Source organism: Hippoglossus hippoglossus, chromosome 3, assembly GCF_009819705.1.
Source record: "Hippoglossus hippoglossus isolate fHipHip1 chromosome 3, fHipHip1.pri, whole genome shotgun sequence".
NCBI classification, from domain to species: domain Eukaryota; kingdom Metazoa; phylum Chordata; class Actinopteri; order Pleuronectiformes; family Pleuronectidae; genus Hippoglossus; species Hippoglossus hippoglossus.
Genome location: NC_047153.1, coordinates 852505 through 870171, shown reverse-complemented (window position 1 = coordinate 870171; position 17667 = coordinate 852505). Strand labels below are relative to the sequence as shown.

General features: G+C 43.3%; 1 protein-coding gene across 2 annotated transcripts; it reads right to left on the bottom strand.

The window, feature by feature from the left end:
- Positions 1-51: 51 nt before the first annotated feature.
- dis3l (DIS3 like exosome 3'-5' exoribonuclease) lies at positions 52-14786 on the bottom strand. 2 transcript variants are annotated; one of them, XM_034615366.1, is made up of 18 exons: positions 14479-14786; positions 11095-11248; positions 7631-7759; positions 7387-7522; positions 6138-6305; positions 5615-5693; positions 5366-5542; positions 4753-4922; positions 4363-4524; positions 3449-3699; positions 2993-3085; positions 2623-2911; positions 2066-2301; positions 1832-1986; positions 1547-1725; positions 1313-1458; positions 1026-1197; positions 89-625 (listed from the first exon to the last, which is right to left on the bottom strand). In XM_034615366.1, the coding sequence occupies exons 1-18, from the start codon at positions 14606-14608 to the stop codon at positions 302-304; spliced, it is 3150 nt and encodes a 1049-aa protein (XP_034471257.1). In that variant the 5' UTR covers positions 14609-14786; the 3' UTR covers positions 89-301. The 2 variants fall into 2 exon arrangements, with proteins under 2 accessions (XP_034471265.1, XP_034471257.1); XM_034615374.1 differs by lacking the exons at positions 7387-7522; positions 7631-7759; positions 11095-11248; positions 14479-14786 and having other exon boundaries at positions 52-625; positions 5366-5538; positions 6138-6142.
- Positions 14787-17667: the final 2881 nt, after the last annotated feature.

The window sequence follows — 17667 nt, the reverse complement described above, 5'->3', positions numbered from 1 at the left end:
CAGTGACCAGCACAAGGAAGCAGTGTTTGTCAATAACGTTATACACACTCGTTAATCAGCTTCACATACAGTCACTGATCCTCTCTATGGAAAGTCTTGTGAGCACCTCACGTCAAACATCTTTATTTGGTTGATAAAAGTTACAGATAATAAAAACACACTGGTGCTGATTCTAAAAAGAAAGAGAATAAAGTCTCTTCTGCTTCATGTAAATATTTGTTCGTTGATATCTTTACTGATATGTAATGTACGTTCACAGTCGTCCTCCATCACGTGTGAACCCTCTTCTCTCCGTGCTGCTCTAAGCCGTTGATGCACAGACCTGAGGGATCATGTCCGGGTCCATTAGTGCCAGTTCTCGAACCTCCTCCAGCAGCGAGTACAGATTGGGAGTTTTGCTCTGACTGAACTCTCTCTCCTCTCTGGAGAGTTTGGGCCGCCGGGCCGCCTTCTCCTGGGCCTGCTGATACGCCTCCTCGGCCAGACGCACCACCTCCTGCACCAGCTGGCTGCGGCCCTGGGAGCTGGGCTGCTGGGTGGCGGCGCTGCGGTACGGCTGGTTGCTGACCACCTCCAGGTTTAGCCGGTCGGCGTGGCAATGGGAGGAGTGGACAGAAATACGAACCTGCGGAGACGAGGAGGTAAACGTCAGCCGCAGCTTTTTCAGACGGACGAACCTTTAGAGAGCAAGTCAGGTGTTCATGTGAGGAAGAGCCGTTAGTTTCACTTTGGTCCTCAGCTCCACGAGGGTTACTGCCTCAGCTGTGTGACAACTCATCCAGATGCAGTTTACATGTCTAAAGAAGTATGAAGGGAAAACTGAAGGAGTTTAATAAAAGGTAGTAAAGAGTATTTTGTCAGCAACACCTCTCACCCTATCACAACTCTGTCCAAACCATGAGAACCAAAATATGGGCCAATGCCCATAGAGGCTAATTCACCGTCAGCCAATGGGGTCTGAGATTGGACGTGTCACAGACTTCGAACTGGATTATTTAATTCAGTATAAATGTGCTGAGACTCACAGTGACGTGGTCAAACAGCCTGAAGGTGGATGTGCCGCAGCTGGAGGTGGTGGTGATGTGGTCTGAGAAGCGTCGCACTGAGCCGCTCTGCCACTCGCAGCTGCCGTCCGGTCCTGCCGCCACTACCTGGCCCTCCCGATTCTTCATATACACCGGCCCCTTCACGCCGTACCTGAAGGGAACACAGTGACGTCACAGCTGCTGGATCATTGAAATCTGGATCAGCGGCTCATGGGAACAGGAAACGGACTCAGGAGAGCGGTGCTGCCTCTTGGGACTCGACTTACTCTGAGACAAACACCAACACGCCGTTGTCTCGGATGGAGTAGATGACGGCGTCGGCCACGCAGCGCTGATCAGTCTGAGGATCTCTCTCTTTGAAGTAGAGACACTGAAACAGCTCTGTGGAGATCTTCTGCGCTCGCTTGGCTGCCTGGAGGTCATACAGAGGTCATACAGAGGTCAAAGGTCAGACTGAGTTCATTTCATCCAGTAAGAGTAAATCACAGATCAGCACTGACCCTATTCTTGTTGTTGATATGCTGAGCCATTTCTTCCAGTTGCTTGTTACTGGATAAAGCTCTGCCGGGGCCCCCTCCCCTCTCCGCGGTGAGGGCTGCGGAGAGAAGGCGGTGGACCACGACATCGGCGTAGCGTCGAATGGGGGAGGTGAAGTGGGTGTAGCGGTCCAGAGCCAGACCTGAGAGACAGAAATTAAGTTTTAATTTCTAGATTCTAATATCTTGTTTATTCTAAACAGATCCATGTTTATCACCGAATCAGAACCTCAGGATGAAAACAAATACCGTAATGGTAGAACTGATCCACGGACTGAGCACCAGTGGAGAAGTACAGAGCCTCGGACATGGCCTGGGTGGTCATCATCCTCAGCAGCCTGTTCACCAGCGGGTCCTGGGGATCCACCGCTCGGTCCAGGGAGTCAGCTAAAGCCTTGTTGGTCCTGGAGAAAATGAGACTCGTTCTCTAATTGGTCCAAAACAACCTGCGTGAGAAGCAGGAGAAGATCCTGAATCGGTTACCTGGTGTCGATGGTGTATCCTCCAGCCTTGGCGCTCTCCACCAGCTGACTGAAGAACTCCTGCCGTGGCGGCGGGTGATACCTCAGCAGCGCCTGATGAGGGAAGGACTCCTGGATCTTGCGCGCCACCCAGTGGTTGGCGTAAATCATGCACTCGGCCACGGTCTCGTGGACCTCCAGCGGCTGACGGGGGACCAGGGCCGTGATGTTCCCGTCCTCATCCAGTTGGGCGCGAACCTGAGACGAACCACAGACAAACTTTTTATTCAAGTGTGGAAACAAGACAGAGAACAAGAGCTCAGGAGTTTTTTATCTTGTGATGCCTTCGCTGTCCTGGGAAAAATGTGTCTGGAATGACACGTCCAGCGGTAGAAGTGGGTTTACACCGTCTAGCTGCGTTTACCCTGCACCTCACTACCTGGAGCCACCAGACCCAGAACCTGCTGGAGGGACTACACATCCCATCAGGCCTGGGAACGCCCCTGGAAGGCGTGGCTGGGGAGAGGGATGTCTGGGACACTTTGCCTCAGGATAAAAATCCGGATGAACCAAGCGTACCTCCACCCCCTCCAGCTCCAGCGCTCCTCCTCGGTCCCTCTGCGCTCGGAGGTGTCTGGCTACATGTGTGAGCGTCTCCAGAGCCTGGGTGAGTTCGGACAGCTTCACATCCTTCTCCTCAGAGCCCAGCTGCCCCAGCTCCGCCACCTCCGCCTGCTCTCCGTTGAGGAGCGCCTGGGCCAGCTCGTAGTGCAGCTGGTAGGACGAGCGGATTATTGTGCGACCGAACCACACCTGGTTGACGGCGAGGGTGTGTGCGTCGAGCTCCCACAGCACGCTCATCGCATACCTGGAATTAAGAGCGAGCGCATGGGTAAGAATCCAGAGTGTTGAAACCTGCAGCTGTCAGGGAGACCAGGAGTTCACTGACCTGTCGACTCCTCCCAGCAGAGAGCAGAGGTCTGCACTGAGCACCGCAGGCAGCATGTCGTACCTGCGGTCCGCCAGGTAGTACGTCGTAGCCCTGGGGACAAACATACAAACATCTCTTTATCATCACCTGAGTCTTTAGCTGTATCGTCTCCCCTTACCTTTAAAAATCGTTTTATTTCTTTCATTGTTCTGTTTAACTTTCTTTGATAAAACACTTTTTCCCGATGAAAGGGTTTCTCTGTGTTAAGTGTTTGTCAGAAGCTTTTTCTGCAGCAACAGCTTTGGACAATTTCTGTTTCTGTCCTATAAAAGGACAAATGTGTCTCCTACAGCGAATTGATGGACAAAATAATAGAGATTTTCAATGTGCATCTATTCAGAATCTGATTTAGTGCAGGAGCAGCCGCTCAGCTCCTGAACAGCTGGTGAAGGTGTCAACCCGCCGGCGTCTCACCTGGTTCGTGCTTCCAGGTCGGTGAGTGATCCCTCGCTGACAAAGTGGGTGACATCAGCGATGTGGACACCGAGCTCCAGCAGCTTCCCGTCGGCGAAGCTTCGCACCGACAACGTGTCGTCTACGTCCTCGCAGCCCTTTGGGTCGACGCTGAACACCAGGTGACTGTCCCTGAGGTCCCGCCGCTCCGCCACCTGGACGGGATCCACCTGCCACGGCTTCTCAGGGGAGCTGACCGGCATCTCCTTCAGCTGAGGACGGACAGAGACATATTCAAAACTACACAAAAACAGCTGTGCACTGCTGCAGCCACAGGGATACATGTTCATGTTTGAACTTTATGAAACTTCTCGGTCTCTTCTTTAAATAAAACCACAATGTATGTGAATCTAAGTGAAAAGAAAATGAGATTTAATTCTGGTAAGACAAAGAAATGTCTTATGAATATCTTACTATGTCCTTATTGTCCTCAATCAACCCACAGACACCTCAGCTCTGAATAACTGCTGAGGGGCCTCTAGGGGGCAGTGTCTGCTTCATCATCACTATTTAAAATAAAGGTTATGTTTACATCCACAGAAACACATCGACTTTCGTCAAGGCTGAAAAAACTGAATTAAAACATTTTCTTCCTGATAAAATCTTTGCTGAATTAATTAAATTATATATTTAGGGGCTGCGGCCAAATTATTAAAATTATCAGTAAATCTGATCTGATTATTTTTGATTGTTTAGTCTATGAAACATCAACACATTCTTCATGTAGAGTTGATTTTAAAAAAGATTTAATCTCTGTCCACACGGTTTCATTTCATTAATTCTTCCATGAGTAAAAGTTTCGCTCAGGAACTGGTGGAAGTTCAAATGACAGAAGTTGTTTTAACGTAGTAAAATATTTGAATATCATCTCTCACCTGTGCATCTGAGAACGGAGGCACGTGGATGCAGTTCTCGATGAGGATGGTCTGGACCTCGGTCTCCAGCTCTCCAGCTCGACCCAGAACCCGCACGCTGTGGCCGTTCGGGTAGAGCGACGTGCTTTCCCACGAGTCAATGCGCACCATCACTCTGTGGTCCTGAGGCACAAGGAGATTTACACAGGACGGATTCCAATGGACGACATGACGGCTCCCAGAGGTGAAGCCAAAACATGTGTCCAGGATTTACTGGATACATTTTTTGTGTAATGGGAGGAATGGAGACGACTCGTCCATTTACAGTCGATGGTCAGAACTCCATGAAAAACAAATACATACATATAAAGACATGATAATATATCTGGTTCTGGGAGCAGTTCACCAGACCTGCAGAGCGTCGGCCTGCTGCGTGCTGATGCGGATCTTGGGGATGCGATGGTCCCAGGGCACAGCCAAGATTCTCTGGGAATTCCTGCTCTGGGGCTGAGTCCCGTCGCGGGGGGGGAACGTGACCACGTAGTCCCTCCAGTTCCTCTGCAGGATCCCGACTACACGGCCTGAGACGTTTAATAATGTTAACGCAGCGTCTTCACTCTGCACTGATACTAAACTTTATATAAATGATGTTATATAAATAATAAAGTCATTTAAACAGAATGAATTATCTCAACTTAAAGTAAACTTACTGCTTTTCTCAGCTTTCCACCGAATCAAAGTTTTCTTTGAGTGAATGAACCTTTAACAACTATTTTTGATAATCTACATTTTTAACAATTCTACATCTGATCCTTTCCAGCTGTTTATTTGAGAAGCAACTTCATCTTCTTGTACAACTCCTATATGAATTACACACATCTGCATTATGACTGATTCCAGTTTCAGATTTCTACCATGTAAGTGTGATGAGTTACAATTCAAGATCACTTTAATTAGGTTTGAGGTAACTACTGAAGCAACTGGTCAGACTGGTGCGGAGTTGTGTGTAGAAACTAAACCGAACCTGTCGGCAGTGGTTGACTGTCGCCGCTCTCTCCGCTCTTCTCCTCCCCCTGAGCCTCCGTCAGGGTCGAGATCTTCCCTCTCCACTCGTTCTTCGGCAGCAGCTCCACCACAACCACGTCGCAGTGCATCGCTCGGTTTCGATTCTTATCGCCGGGCACCAACACGCACCAACTGCCTGAGGACAGGGAGGAGGTTCAGGATAGAAAGGAAATCCCAGCTGAATGGGACGGCTGCTGTAGTTTAGCACCTGTGCTCTTGTTGGAAAAGTCCTCCGTCCTGATAAAAGCTTCCGTCTGTGCTCGGTGTTTGCTGACGTTCAGAGTCCCCTGAGGATAATGTAAAGATATGATGTATTTTTGATTTAAGGAACATTAACGACTTTAATTCAGCTGACGGACGAGAAACGTCCACGTTGAATGTTAAATGATATTGGCTCAGCTCAAAGCTCAATGTCCTCGTGTCCCCGAGGTTCAGCTAAGGGACAGGAAACATTTTGGAAACGTGTGGAACATCCCTCCTTTCTTTAGCTGAAATTAATTTATACCACTTCCTCTAAAAAGGCTTTTAAAAAACCTGTTAACTTATCTAATTCAACCAAGTTTCACTTCTGCGAGTGGATTTTCTGCAGCAGCCAAGAAGATGAAGTCGGCCCAAATTTGCAGTTTTACTGGAACTTCAAAGAATCCTTTTTTTCCTGATTTCCTGCTGAACATGAGAAAGTCACTGGACACAAAGCCGACAGATGGAGCTGTCGTGGATTCGTCGAGTACCTGAATGTAGCGTCCGGACTTGATGCCCGCCTCCAGGACTTCAGGCGGGAGATGCTCGGCGAACTCTCCCTCCCTCCCCCCACTCTCCTTCTCCTGCAGCGCCTGACAGACGGAGACGCACAGCTCGTGAGCCGCTCGCAACTCGGGCCAGAAGTTCTGCAAATACTCCTGGAAAACAGACGCACGAGGGTGAAGAGCCAAACAGGAAGTGGCTTGTGGATCTTATCAGGGTGTGTAAGTTACAACGAGACGCAGGTTTTCATGTAGAGTTCTGTGGTAACAGCAGGATGTTAGTTCAGTTCGGACTGATGGATCGTTTTGAGACAGTTTCTGAACATGGGTTGTAGATCAAACGTTTGATACTTCACAGTATTTATTTAAAACCAAGAAAATAACAATATGGAGCCTTGAAAACGACTTCATGAAGCTTTTCCACTCATCAGCAGCGTTTTAAACACTCATAGTTTCACTGATTCGACTGTTTACACCGTTTCTCAGCTTCTCGCTCCACCGAGTCAAACTGTGGTCACTTCATCAAAGTCTCCACCGCAGCCGCGGATCTTTACTTTCCCCCGACATGTTTTTAATTCCACGGCAGCGGAGGAATATTACCTGTCGAGCAGCTCAGTGGAGCCAAGTGACGGAGCAAATACACAAGTACACAGCAAGTACACAGCAAGTACACAGGAAATACACAGCAAGTACACAGCGCGGCAGTGAGACACAACTAGGCAGCAGAGAATCACTTCAGCTCTCTGACAGATCCATGAAGATGGAAAAGATTCAGGGAGAAACAAAGCGAGAGATAAAAACAGATAAGATCGAAGGGAACGTGCCTGGACTTATATTTGTCTTCAATCCTCTGCCTCGGTTACTTGTGTCTTTCAATCGCCTTGTACTTATACTTCAAATATCTGTATTGTCAATATCTCATTAGTACAAACTTCTTTACAGTGACAGCTCCGTAGTAGTTCTGGAGACTCATCTCACTGCAGGGAACTTGTTTTTCACTCATTTTGACCTTTTGTTATTCTTCTGCTCTTGTGTTTGACTGTTTAGTGTTTTACTGGATGATGACATTACCCTCGGGATCAATAAACTATCTGTCTACCTCCATCCATCCATCCATCTATATACCTCCATCCATCCATCCATCCATCCATCCATCCATCTATATACCTCCATCCATCCATCCATCCATCCATCCATCCATCCATCCATCGAACGTACGGTCAGGTTTGTCTCGTACCTGGACGGAGATGACGTACACTCCAGGGTTGAGGCTGCTGTACCGAGTCACAGCTTCCTGGTCGTCTGTGATCATCACGATATCCATCAATCCTGCCAGGTGGTTAAAGTACCACACTGCTGCAGAGTACACACACCTGAGCACACACACACACACACACTACAGTGTTAATCAGTTAACTTTAACAAGTTGTTTCCACCTGTTTGAGTCTCTGCTGCTCAGCTCCTGTCCTCTGTTGTCTCACCGGCTCTGCCACTTGTCCTGGCTCTCGCCCTTCTCCCTGGGACAGTACGAGTACTCCTGAAACTCGTTGGCAAACAGCACGCAGTCGTGTCGGGGGTCTTTCAGCAGGTTCCGCAGACGGTTGTACTGCCTGCACAGAAACAGAGGAGAGAAAAACACCATCACAGACGTTTCCACAACACACAGATCAAAACAGAGTCAAGGATTCAAGTTCACTCAGCTCGCTGTGCGTCAGCGTTTAGAAAAGTCTGTTTCTGTTCAAACCCGAACACAACCTGCACTTTTCAAAATAAAACTACTGTTTTTAAAGGTTAAAAACCCCAGAGCAGTGTGGGCGCCAGCCGTAACCATAGCAACAGTGACGCGTTTTAAAGATCCACTGTGTTCGATTCAGGTCAAAGGATCTAATTTAATACTAAATAATCCTAGTGATGTTTTCACTTGTGATAGTGAGGGGGATTCAGCTGCAACATGACCCTTCACCACTAGATGTCACTACATTCTACACACTGCACCTTTAAAACTAAAGCTCATCAGTGTGGATAGAGACTTCCAGAGCTGAGAGAAAAGCAAAGCTGCAAAAAACTCATTGGTCATCACACACACACACACACACACACACACACACACACACACACACACACAGAAGTGAACCATCATTACTGACCCAGCGTGGCATCAGCTAACGTCCCGTCTGCCCAACATTATCAGAAGTGAAACCTCATCACATTAATGATGCAACATTTTAAAATGGCGTCGTCAGCAGAAGTGAGAAGCAGGGGGTCGTGTGCGACTCCTTATTTACACTGTTCATCAGGTCTGTCAGAGCCCCCCCCCCCCCACTGGATCAGCTTCATCAGCAGAGCCTCCATTTAATGAGGTCGACCCCTGAACCGCTCCGTCATTAGAGGCTGGAAACAAAATGTCTCGACCACAGGAGCCGGAGTGAAGAGAACAGGATCCTGACTCAGAAATACTCTGAATATTTATTAAATATCACAACTTACAACTGAGTTCGGCACGAAAACTACCTGCACTTAAACTCAGACTAGTATCTGTTAATATAACTGAGACTAGTATCTGTTAATATAACTGAGACTAGTATCTGTTAATATAACTGAGACTAGTATCTGTGAATATAACTGAGACTAGTATCTGTTAATATAACTGAGACTAGTATCTGTTAATATAACTGAGACTAGTATCTGTTAATATAACTGAGACTAGTATCTGTTAATATAACTGAGACTAGTATCTGTGAATATAACTGAGACTAGTATCTGTTAATATAACTGAGACTAGTATCTGTGAATATAACTGAGACTAGTATCTGTGAATATAACTGAGACTAGTATCTGTGAATATAACTGAGACTAGTATCTGTTAATATAACTGAGACTAGTATCTGTGAATATAACTGAGACTAGTATCTGTTAATATAACTGAGACTAGTATCTGTGAATATAACTGAGACTAGTATCTGTGAATATAACTCAGACTAGTATCTGTGAATATGACTGAGACTAGTATCTGTTAATATAACTGAGGCTAGTATCTGTTAATATAACTGAGACTAGTATCTATGAATATAACTGAGACTAGTATCTGTTAATATAACTGAGACTAGTATCTGTGAATATAACTGAGACTAGTATCTGTGAATATAACTGAGACTAGTATCTGTGAATATAACTGAGACTAGTATCTGTGAATATAACTGAGACTAGTATCTGTTAATATAACTGAGACTAGTATCTGTGAATATAACTGAGACTAGTATCTGTTAATATAACTGACTAGTATCTGTTAATATAACTGACTAGTATCTGTTAATATAACTGACTAGTATCTGTTAATATAACTGAGACTAGTATCTGTTAATATAACTGAGACTAGTATCTGTGAATATAACTGAGACTAGTATCTGTGAATATAACTGAGACTAGTATCTGTGAATATAACTGAGACTAGTATCTGTGAATATAACTGAGACTAGTATCTGTGAATATAACTGAGACTAGTATCTGTTAATATAACTGAGACTAGTATCTGTGAATATAACTGAGACTAGTATCTGTTAATATAACTGAGACTAGTATCTGTGAATATAACTGAGACTAGTATCTGTTAATATAACTGAGACTAGTATCTGTTAATATAACTGAGACTAGTATCTGTTAATATAACTGAGACTAGTATCTGTTAATATAACTGAGACTAGTATCTGTGAATATAACTGAGACTAGTATCTGTGAATATAACTGAGACTAGTATCTGTTAATATAACTGAGACTAGTATCTGTGAATATAACTGAGACTAGTATCTGTTAATATAACTGAGACTAGTATCTGTTAATATAACTGAGACTAGTATCTGTTAATATAACTGACTAGTATCTGTTAATATAACTGAGACTAGTATCTGTTAATATAACTGACTAGTATCTGTTAATATAACTGAGACTAGTATCTGTTAATATAACTGACTAGTATCTGTTAATATAACTGAGACTAGTATCTGTTAATATAACTGAGACTAGTATCTGTGAATATAACTGAGACTAGTATCTGTTAATATAACTGAGACTAGTATCTGTGAATATAACTGAGACTAGTATCTGTGAATATAACTGAGACTAGTATCTGTGAATATAACTGAGACTAGTATCTGTTAATATAACTGAGACTAGTATCTGTGAATATAACTGAGACTAGTATCTGTGAATATAACTGAGACTAGTATCTGTTAATATAACTGAGACTAGTATCTGTTAATATAACTGAGACTAGTATCTGTTAATATAACTGAGACTAGTATCTGTGAATATAACTGAGACTAGTATCTGTGAATATAACTGAGACTAGTATCTGTTAATATAACTGAGACTAGTATCTGTTAATATAACTGAGACTAGTATCTGTTAATATAACTGACTAGTATCTGTTAATATAACTGAGACTAGTATCTGTTAATATAACTGAGACTAGTATCTGTTAATATAACTGAGACTAGTATCTGTTAATATAACTGACTAGTATCTGTTAATATAACTGAGACTAGTATCTGTTAATATAACTGAGACTAGTATCTGTTAATATAACTGAGACTAGTATCTGTTAATATAACTGACTAGTATCTGTGAATATAACTGAGACTAGTATCTGTGAATATAACTGAGACTAGTATCTGTTAATATAACTGAGACTAGTATCTGTTAATATAACTGAGACTAGTATCTGTTAATATAACTGACTAGTATCTGTTAATATAACTGAGACTAGTATCTGTTAATATAACTGAGACTAGTATCTGTTAATATAACTGAGACTAGTATCTGGGACTTAATGCATCTTGTATTGTGTCTGAACGTTTGATTCACAGGTAGATTTTAGGTTCTGATGTATTGTGTGTGTGTGTGTGTGTGTGTGTGTGTGTGTGTGTCTGTGTGTCTGTGTGTGTGTTACCTGCGTCCTTTGCTGTGCTGCACAGCCTGACACGAGGTCTGTGTGAAGATGATTCCCTGCAGTTCTCTGAACTCCAGGATCTCCAGGTAGTCGACCACCACCCCGACGTCCGGCACCACATAGTGAGTGAGGTCTGCAGGGAGCAGCTTCCCCTCTGCTCCGGAGGAAACACTCGTTTGATACTGTCTACGTTTCACAGGTTTAACAGAGATTCACTCAAACTGTTTCATACTTTCTACGTTTCACAGGTTTAACAGAGATTCACTCAAACTGTTTCAAACTGTCTACGTTTCACAGGTTTAACAGAGATTCACTCAAACTGTTTCATACTTTCTACGTTTCACAGGTTTAACAGAGATTCACTCAAACTGTTTCAAACTGTCTACGTTTCACAGGTTTAACAAAGATTCACTCAAACTGTTTCAAACTGTCTACGTTTCACAGGTTTAACAGAGATTCACTCAAACTGTTTCAAACTGTCTACGTTTCACAGGTTTAACAGAGATTCACTCAAACTGTTTCATACTTTCTACGTTTCACAGGTTTAACAGAGATTCACTCAAACTGTTTTCAAACTGTCTACGTTTCACAGGTTTAACAGAGATTCACTCAAACTGTTTCATACTTTCTACGTTTCACAGGTTTAACAGAGATTCACTCAAACTGTTTCAAACTGTCTACGTTTCACAGGTTTAACAAAGATTCACTCAAACTGTTTCAAACTGTCTACGTTTCACAGGTTTAACAGAGATTCACTCAAACTGTTTCAAACTGTCTACGTTTCACAGGTTTAACAGAGATTCACTCAAACTGTTTCATACTGTCTACGTTTCACAGGTTTAACAGAGATTCACTCAAACTGTTTCAAACTGTCTACGTTTCACAGGTTTAACAAAGATTCACTCAAACTGTTTCAAACTTTCTACGTTTCACAGGTTTAACAGAGATTCACTCAAACTGTTTCAAACTTTCTACGTTTCACAGGTTTAACAAAGATTCACTCAAACTGTTTCATACTGTCTACGTTTCACAGGTTTAACAGAGATTCACTCAAACTGTTTCAAACTGTCTACGTTTCACAGGTTTAACAAAGATTCACTCAAACTGTTTCAAACTGTCTACGTTTAACAGGTTTAACAGAGATTCACTCAAACTGTTTCAAACTGTCTACGTTTCACAGGTTTAACAGAGATTCACTCAAACTGTTTCAAACTGTCTACGTTTCACAGGTTTAACAGAGATTCACTCAAACTGTTTCAAACTGTCTACGTTTCACAGGTTTAACAGAGATTCACTCAAACTGTTTCAAACTGTCTACGTTTCACAGGTTTAACAGAGATTCACTCAAACTGTTTTCAAACTGTCTATGTTTAACAGGTTTAACAGAGATTCACTCAAACTGTTTCAAACTGTCTACGTTCACAGGTTTAACAAAGATTCACTCAAACTGTTTCAAACTGTCTACGTTTAACAGGTTTAACAGAGATTCACTCAAACTGTTTCAAACTTTCTACGTTTCACAGGTTTAACAAAGATTCACTCAAACTGTTTCAAACTGTCTACGTTTAACAGGTTTAACAGAGATTCACTCAAACTGTTTCAAACTGTCTACGTTTCACAGGTTTAACAGAGATTCACTCAAACTGTTTCAAACTGTCTACGTTTCACAGGTTTAACAGAGATTCACTCAAACTGTTTCAAACTTTCTACGTTTCACAGGTTTAACAAAGATTCACTCAAACTGTTTCAAACTGTCTACGTTTCACAGGTTTAACAAAGATTCACTCAAACTGTTTCAAACTGTCTACGTTTCACAGGTTTAACAGAGATTCACTCAAACTGTTTCAAACTGTCTACGTTTCACAGGTTTAACAGAGATTCACTCAAACTGTTTCAAACTGTCTATGTTTAACAGGTTTAACAGAGATTCACTCAAACTGTTTCAAACTGTCTACGTTTAACAGGTTTAACAGAGATTCACTCAAACTGTTTCAAACTGTCTACGTTTCACAGGTTTAACAAAGATTCACTCAAACTGTTTCATACTGTCTACGTTTCACAGGTTTAACAAAGATTCACTCAAACTGTTTCAAACTGTCTACGTTTAACAGGTTTAACAGAGATTCACTCAAACTGTTTCAAACTTTCTACGTTTCACAGGTTTAACAAAGATTCACTCAAACTGTTTCAAACTGTCTACGTTTCACAGGTTTAACAGAGATTCACTCAAACTGTTTCATACTGTCTACGTTTAACAGGTTTAACAGAGATTCACTCAAACTGTTTCAAACTGTCTACGTTTCACAGGTTTAACAGAGATTCACTCAAACTGTTTCATACTGTCTACGTTTAACAGGTTTAACAGAGATTCACTCAAACTGTTTCAAACTGTCTACGTTTCACAGGTTTAACAAAGATTCACTCAAACTGTTTCAAACTTTCTACGTTTCACAGGTTTAACAGAGATTCACTCAAACTGTTTCAAACTGTCTACGTTTCACAGGTTTAACAGAGATTCACTCAAACTGTTTCAAACTGTCTACGTTTCACAGGTTTAACAGAGATTCACTCAAACTGTTTCATACTGTCTACGTTTAACAGGTTTAACAGAGATTCACTCAAACTGTTTCAAACTGTCTACGTTTCACAGGTTTAACAAAGATTCACTCAAACTGTTTCAAACTTTCTACGTTTCACAGGTTTAACAAAGATTCACTCAAACTGTTTCAAACTGTCTACGTTTCACAGGTTTAACAGAGATTCACTCAAACTGTTTCAAACTTTCTATGTTCAATTAACAAACAAACTAACAACAAAACATTTTTACTTTAGCATCGTTTTCTACACAAAGTTAATCCTGCTGGTGGAAACGTTTACAGAGAGGAAGTGTGTGTGTGTGTCTGACTGTGTGTGTTTGTTTATGTGTGTGTCTGAGAGTGTGTGTGTGTCTGAGAGTGTGTGTGTGTGTCTGACTGTGAGTGTTTGTTTATGTGTGTGTCTGAGAGTGTGTGTGTGTGTCTGACTGTGAGTGTTTGATTGTGTGTCTACGTGTGTGAGAGCGTTTGTTTATGTGTGTGTGTGTGTGTGTGTGAGAGCGTTTGTTTATGTGTGTGTGTGTGTGTCTGACTGTGAGTGTTTGTTTATGTGTGTGTGTGTGTGTCTGCGTGTGTGAGAGCGTTTGTTTATGTGTGTGACTGTGAGTGTGTGTGTGTGTCTGACTGTGAGTGTTTGTGTGTTTGTGTGTGTGTGTGTGTGTCTGACTGTGAGTGTTTGTGTGTTTGTGTGTGTGTGTGTGTGTGTGTGTGTCTGACTGTGAGTGTTTGTGTGTGTGTGTGTGTGTGTGTGTCTGACTGTGAGTGTTTGTGTGTGTGTGTGTGTGTGTACCGTTGTCACAGGCCGCCTGACACGCGCAGCTGCAGCAGGGCACGCGCTCCCTCAGGTAGTGTTCACGGACCACTCGGACTTTCCGGCCTCGGCTGCTCTTCAGGTGCAGAACCTTCTCGGTTTTGATCATCGTCCCGTTTCGGTGAAGTTCGGAACTCACCTGCTCGATCAGCTGTTTATCACAGGGCGGGAAACGCTCCCGGGAAACAAGCCTCCTCCTCACCGAACTTCCGGAAGTGACACAGGGAGCGAGCGCGTACAGTCCGATGACGTCACGACGCAAAGGCGGCTCCCGTCTCCTGCTGCGTTCACGTGCTGTCGGACATCAGGGATTATTGTGTTACATTAAATACACAACGTTGCTTTTTATCAACATATAATGTCTAAATTAAAACGTGTATATTATTATATTGAATATAATAATTTATCATGATTTAATTAGTGTTTAATCAACTGAAAGTCAATCAATCAATCAAATTTTATTTGTATAGCCCATATTCACAATTCACAATTTGTCTCATAGGCTTTAACAAGGTGAGACGTCCTCTGTCCTTAACCCTCAACAAGAGTCAGGACAAACTACTAAAAAAGTGTTTGTGTTTTGGTTGCCATTGTGCATATTTGTATTTGTTGAACATACACACAGGAACTTGTGTATGTTCCATTAAAAGCACTTCATGAAAGATGTATATCATGTACATACTATTTTTTAAATGTATTCTATTGCCTTTTATTGGGGTTGTATTCTCTTCATTCTGACCTGCTGCTGCTGTAACGACTGCATGTCCCCGTGTCCGGATAAATAAAGATTTATCTCATCTTATCTTAACCTTGATTGTTGTTGAATACGTGTGAACCGCTGCAAACATCCAGCTAACTGTGCTAGCGCAGAGTTAATGAAGATACTGAACATTTAACCAAACAACCTGAGTGTGTGAACCTCTTTATCTACAGTGAACACGTGGAGAGTAAAACTAAGACCAAACATCAGGTGAATGTTGTTCATCACACTTTAACTGGACAGGTGAGGACACCTGAGCGGCGCCATGTTGTCTCTTCTTCACGTGTCAGGGCTCAAGCTGAAGGACGTGACGTCGTGTTTCTGCCTCCTGCTCTTTATATGAATGTATATTTACAGTTTGATCTTCTCTTATCCACAGTCTGTGGTTGTCTCAGCCGGGAGGGGAATCCTCGGTGGTTTCCGGGTTCGTCTGGCAGCGGAGATGTGTGTGTGTGTGTGCGTGTGCGTGTGTGTGTGTGTGTGTGGTGTGTGAGGGGGGGGGAGTCCTCTCACGGTGTCCGCTGCTCTTCGGTGCAGAGCCGCTGCAGCAGCAGCTGAGAGGAGGCGCTCACACCAAGTTCACCCCGGGACCACTTTACCGCTGCTGCTGGACCACAGCGCCGCTCATCTGTTCCTCTGTGGTTCGAGTCTCCGCTGCTGCTGCTGCTCTGACTCCATCTTCATGTTGAACCACTGAGATGAACTTTACTCAGGTAAGACCCAGGTTCACTTACCTCACGCGTTCAGATCTGCAGATGCTTTGAAAACCATATTCATGAGCTTTCTTCTCACCAGGAGCTTTGTTGTGGACTGAACTGCTGCAGCTCGTTGAAAGGATTTAATAACAGCACTTTGTTAACTGTGGGAAATCCGCTTTTTAAATTTGGTCCATGTGAAGAATATTTACCTTCAGAATCCAAATTTGAAATGAAAAGAAAAGTTGTTTATTTCTTAGTGATCTCAGCCTTAATGTTGTTTTCATGAAGCAGATTCTTCTTATTGGTTTCATTGATTTAATGTCTGTGTTTGAGGGATTCTTTGTTTTTAAACTATGATTTTCAATCAATCAATTTAAACTTGTGTAGCTCATATGATTAACTTAGTGTGACCACCTCTGCTCTTAATGCTCAACCCCAGTGAGGAGGACCTGACGTGGACTCATCCTTCTTACGCTTTTTACTTCTACTCGTTTTATTCTCAGTCTCACTCATTTGTGCAGATTTCACCCTCTGCTCCTTCTTCTTTATTCCACTCATCTAATCTGGATGCAGTCGACCTTGGCCGACGGGTGAACGCAATTAACCGTGATCAGGGATGTGGTGACAGAGGAAAGTGAGGAGGAGCAGGAGGAGCAGGAGCAGGAGCAGGAGCAGCAGCTCTGTGCTGAGGACTGAAGTGTCCTGAGCTCCAGTCTGAGGTCCACACTTTGATGCTAATCAGATGAGTCAGGATGATCATCTCTGTTGTAGTATTTCTATTGATTCCCCTGAGGCTCCTCTTCACTCTCCTCAGTGAGCAGCAGCCTGTGCACTAGATGGTGATGTTGAGCAGGACACATGGAGTCTGAGCTGATGGGTTCTCCTAAATGCTGAGGAGGAGGAGGAGGAGGAGAGGAGGAGAGGAGGAGAGAAGAGAGAGAGAGAGAGAGATATTTTTCTCTGTGTTGTGTTCTCTCCTCTCCGAGCTGCTGCTGCTGCTGCAGAGAATGTGCTGTGCAATGTGTCACAGAGACATTTGTCACAAATGTGCCCTCGCAATAATAGTAATGCAGCCTCCAACGACTCCTGAGCTCTTACTTTAATTAAATGTGTTTTACTTTTTAAGATGATGCAGCTGCTGAGGTGGTTTCTGCTGCTGGGTCAACAGTTCAGATGAAGAACCCTGTCAGGACCTGAAGTTGCCAGGAGAGAGAGAGAGAGAGAGAGAGAGAGAGAGAGAGAGAGAGAGAGAGAGAGAGAGAGAGAGAGAGAGAGAGGAGAGACAGAGAGAGACAGAGAGAGAGAGAGAGAGAGAGAGAGAGACAGAGAGAGAGAGAGACAGAGAGAGAGAGAGGAGAGAGAGAGAGAGAGACAGAGAGAGAGGGAGAGAGAGAGAGAGAGAGAGAGAGAGAGAGAGAGAGGGAGAGAGAGAGAGATATGAAAATCACATAGTAACTTTGGTATAAAATCGAACTCTCTTGTCCACAATGCTCACGATTCAAGTAGTTTTGTCCATAACTTGTTATTGAAGCTGCTCCAAATCACACACACTCATAAATATCAGGCCTCTTAATATGTCGGATTTTTTATTTTCATCAAGATTCGTAACTTCTTCTCCGGGGGTGATTTGAACAAATGTTCCCTCTGAAGCTGCTTTCAGACCTGCACTGAACTCCGGATGATCTCCTGAAATCATCCAGACGTTCCTTA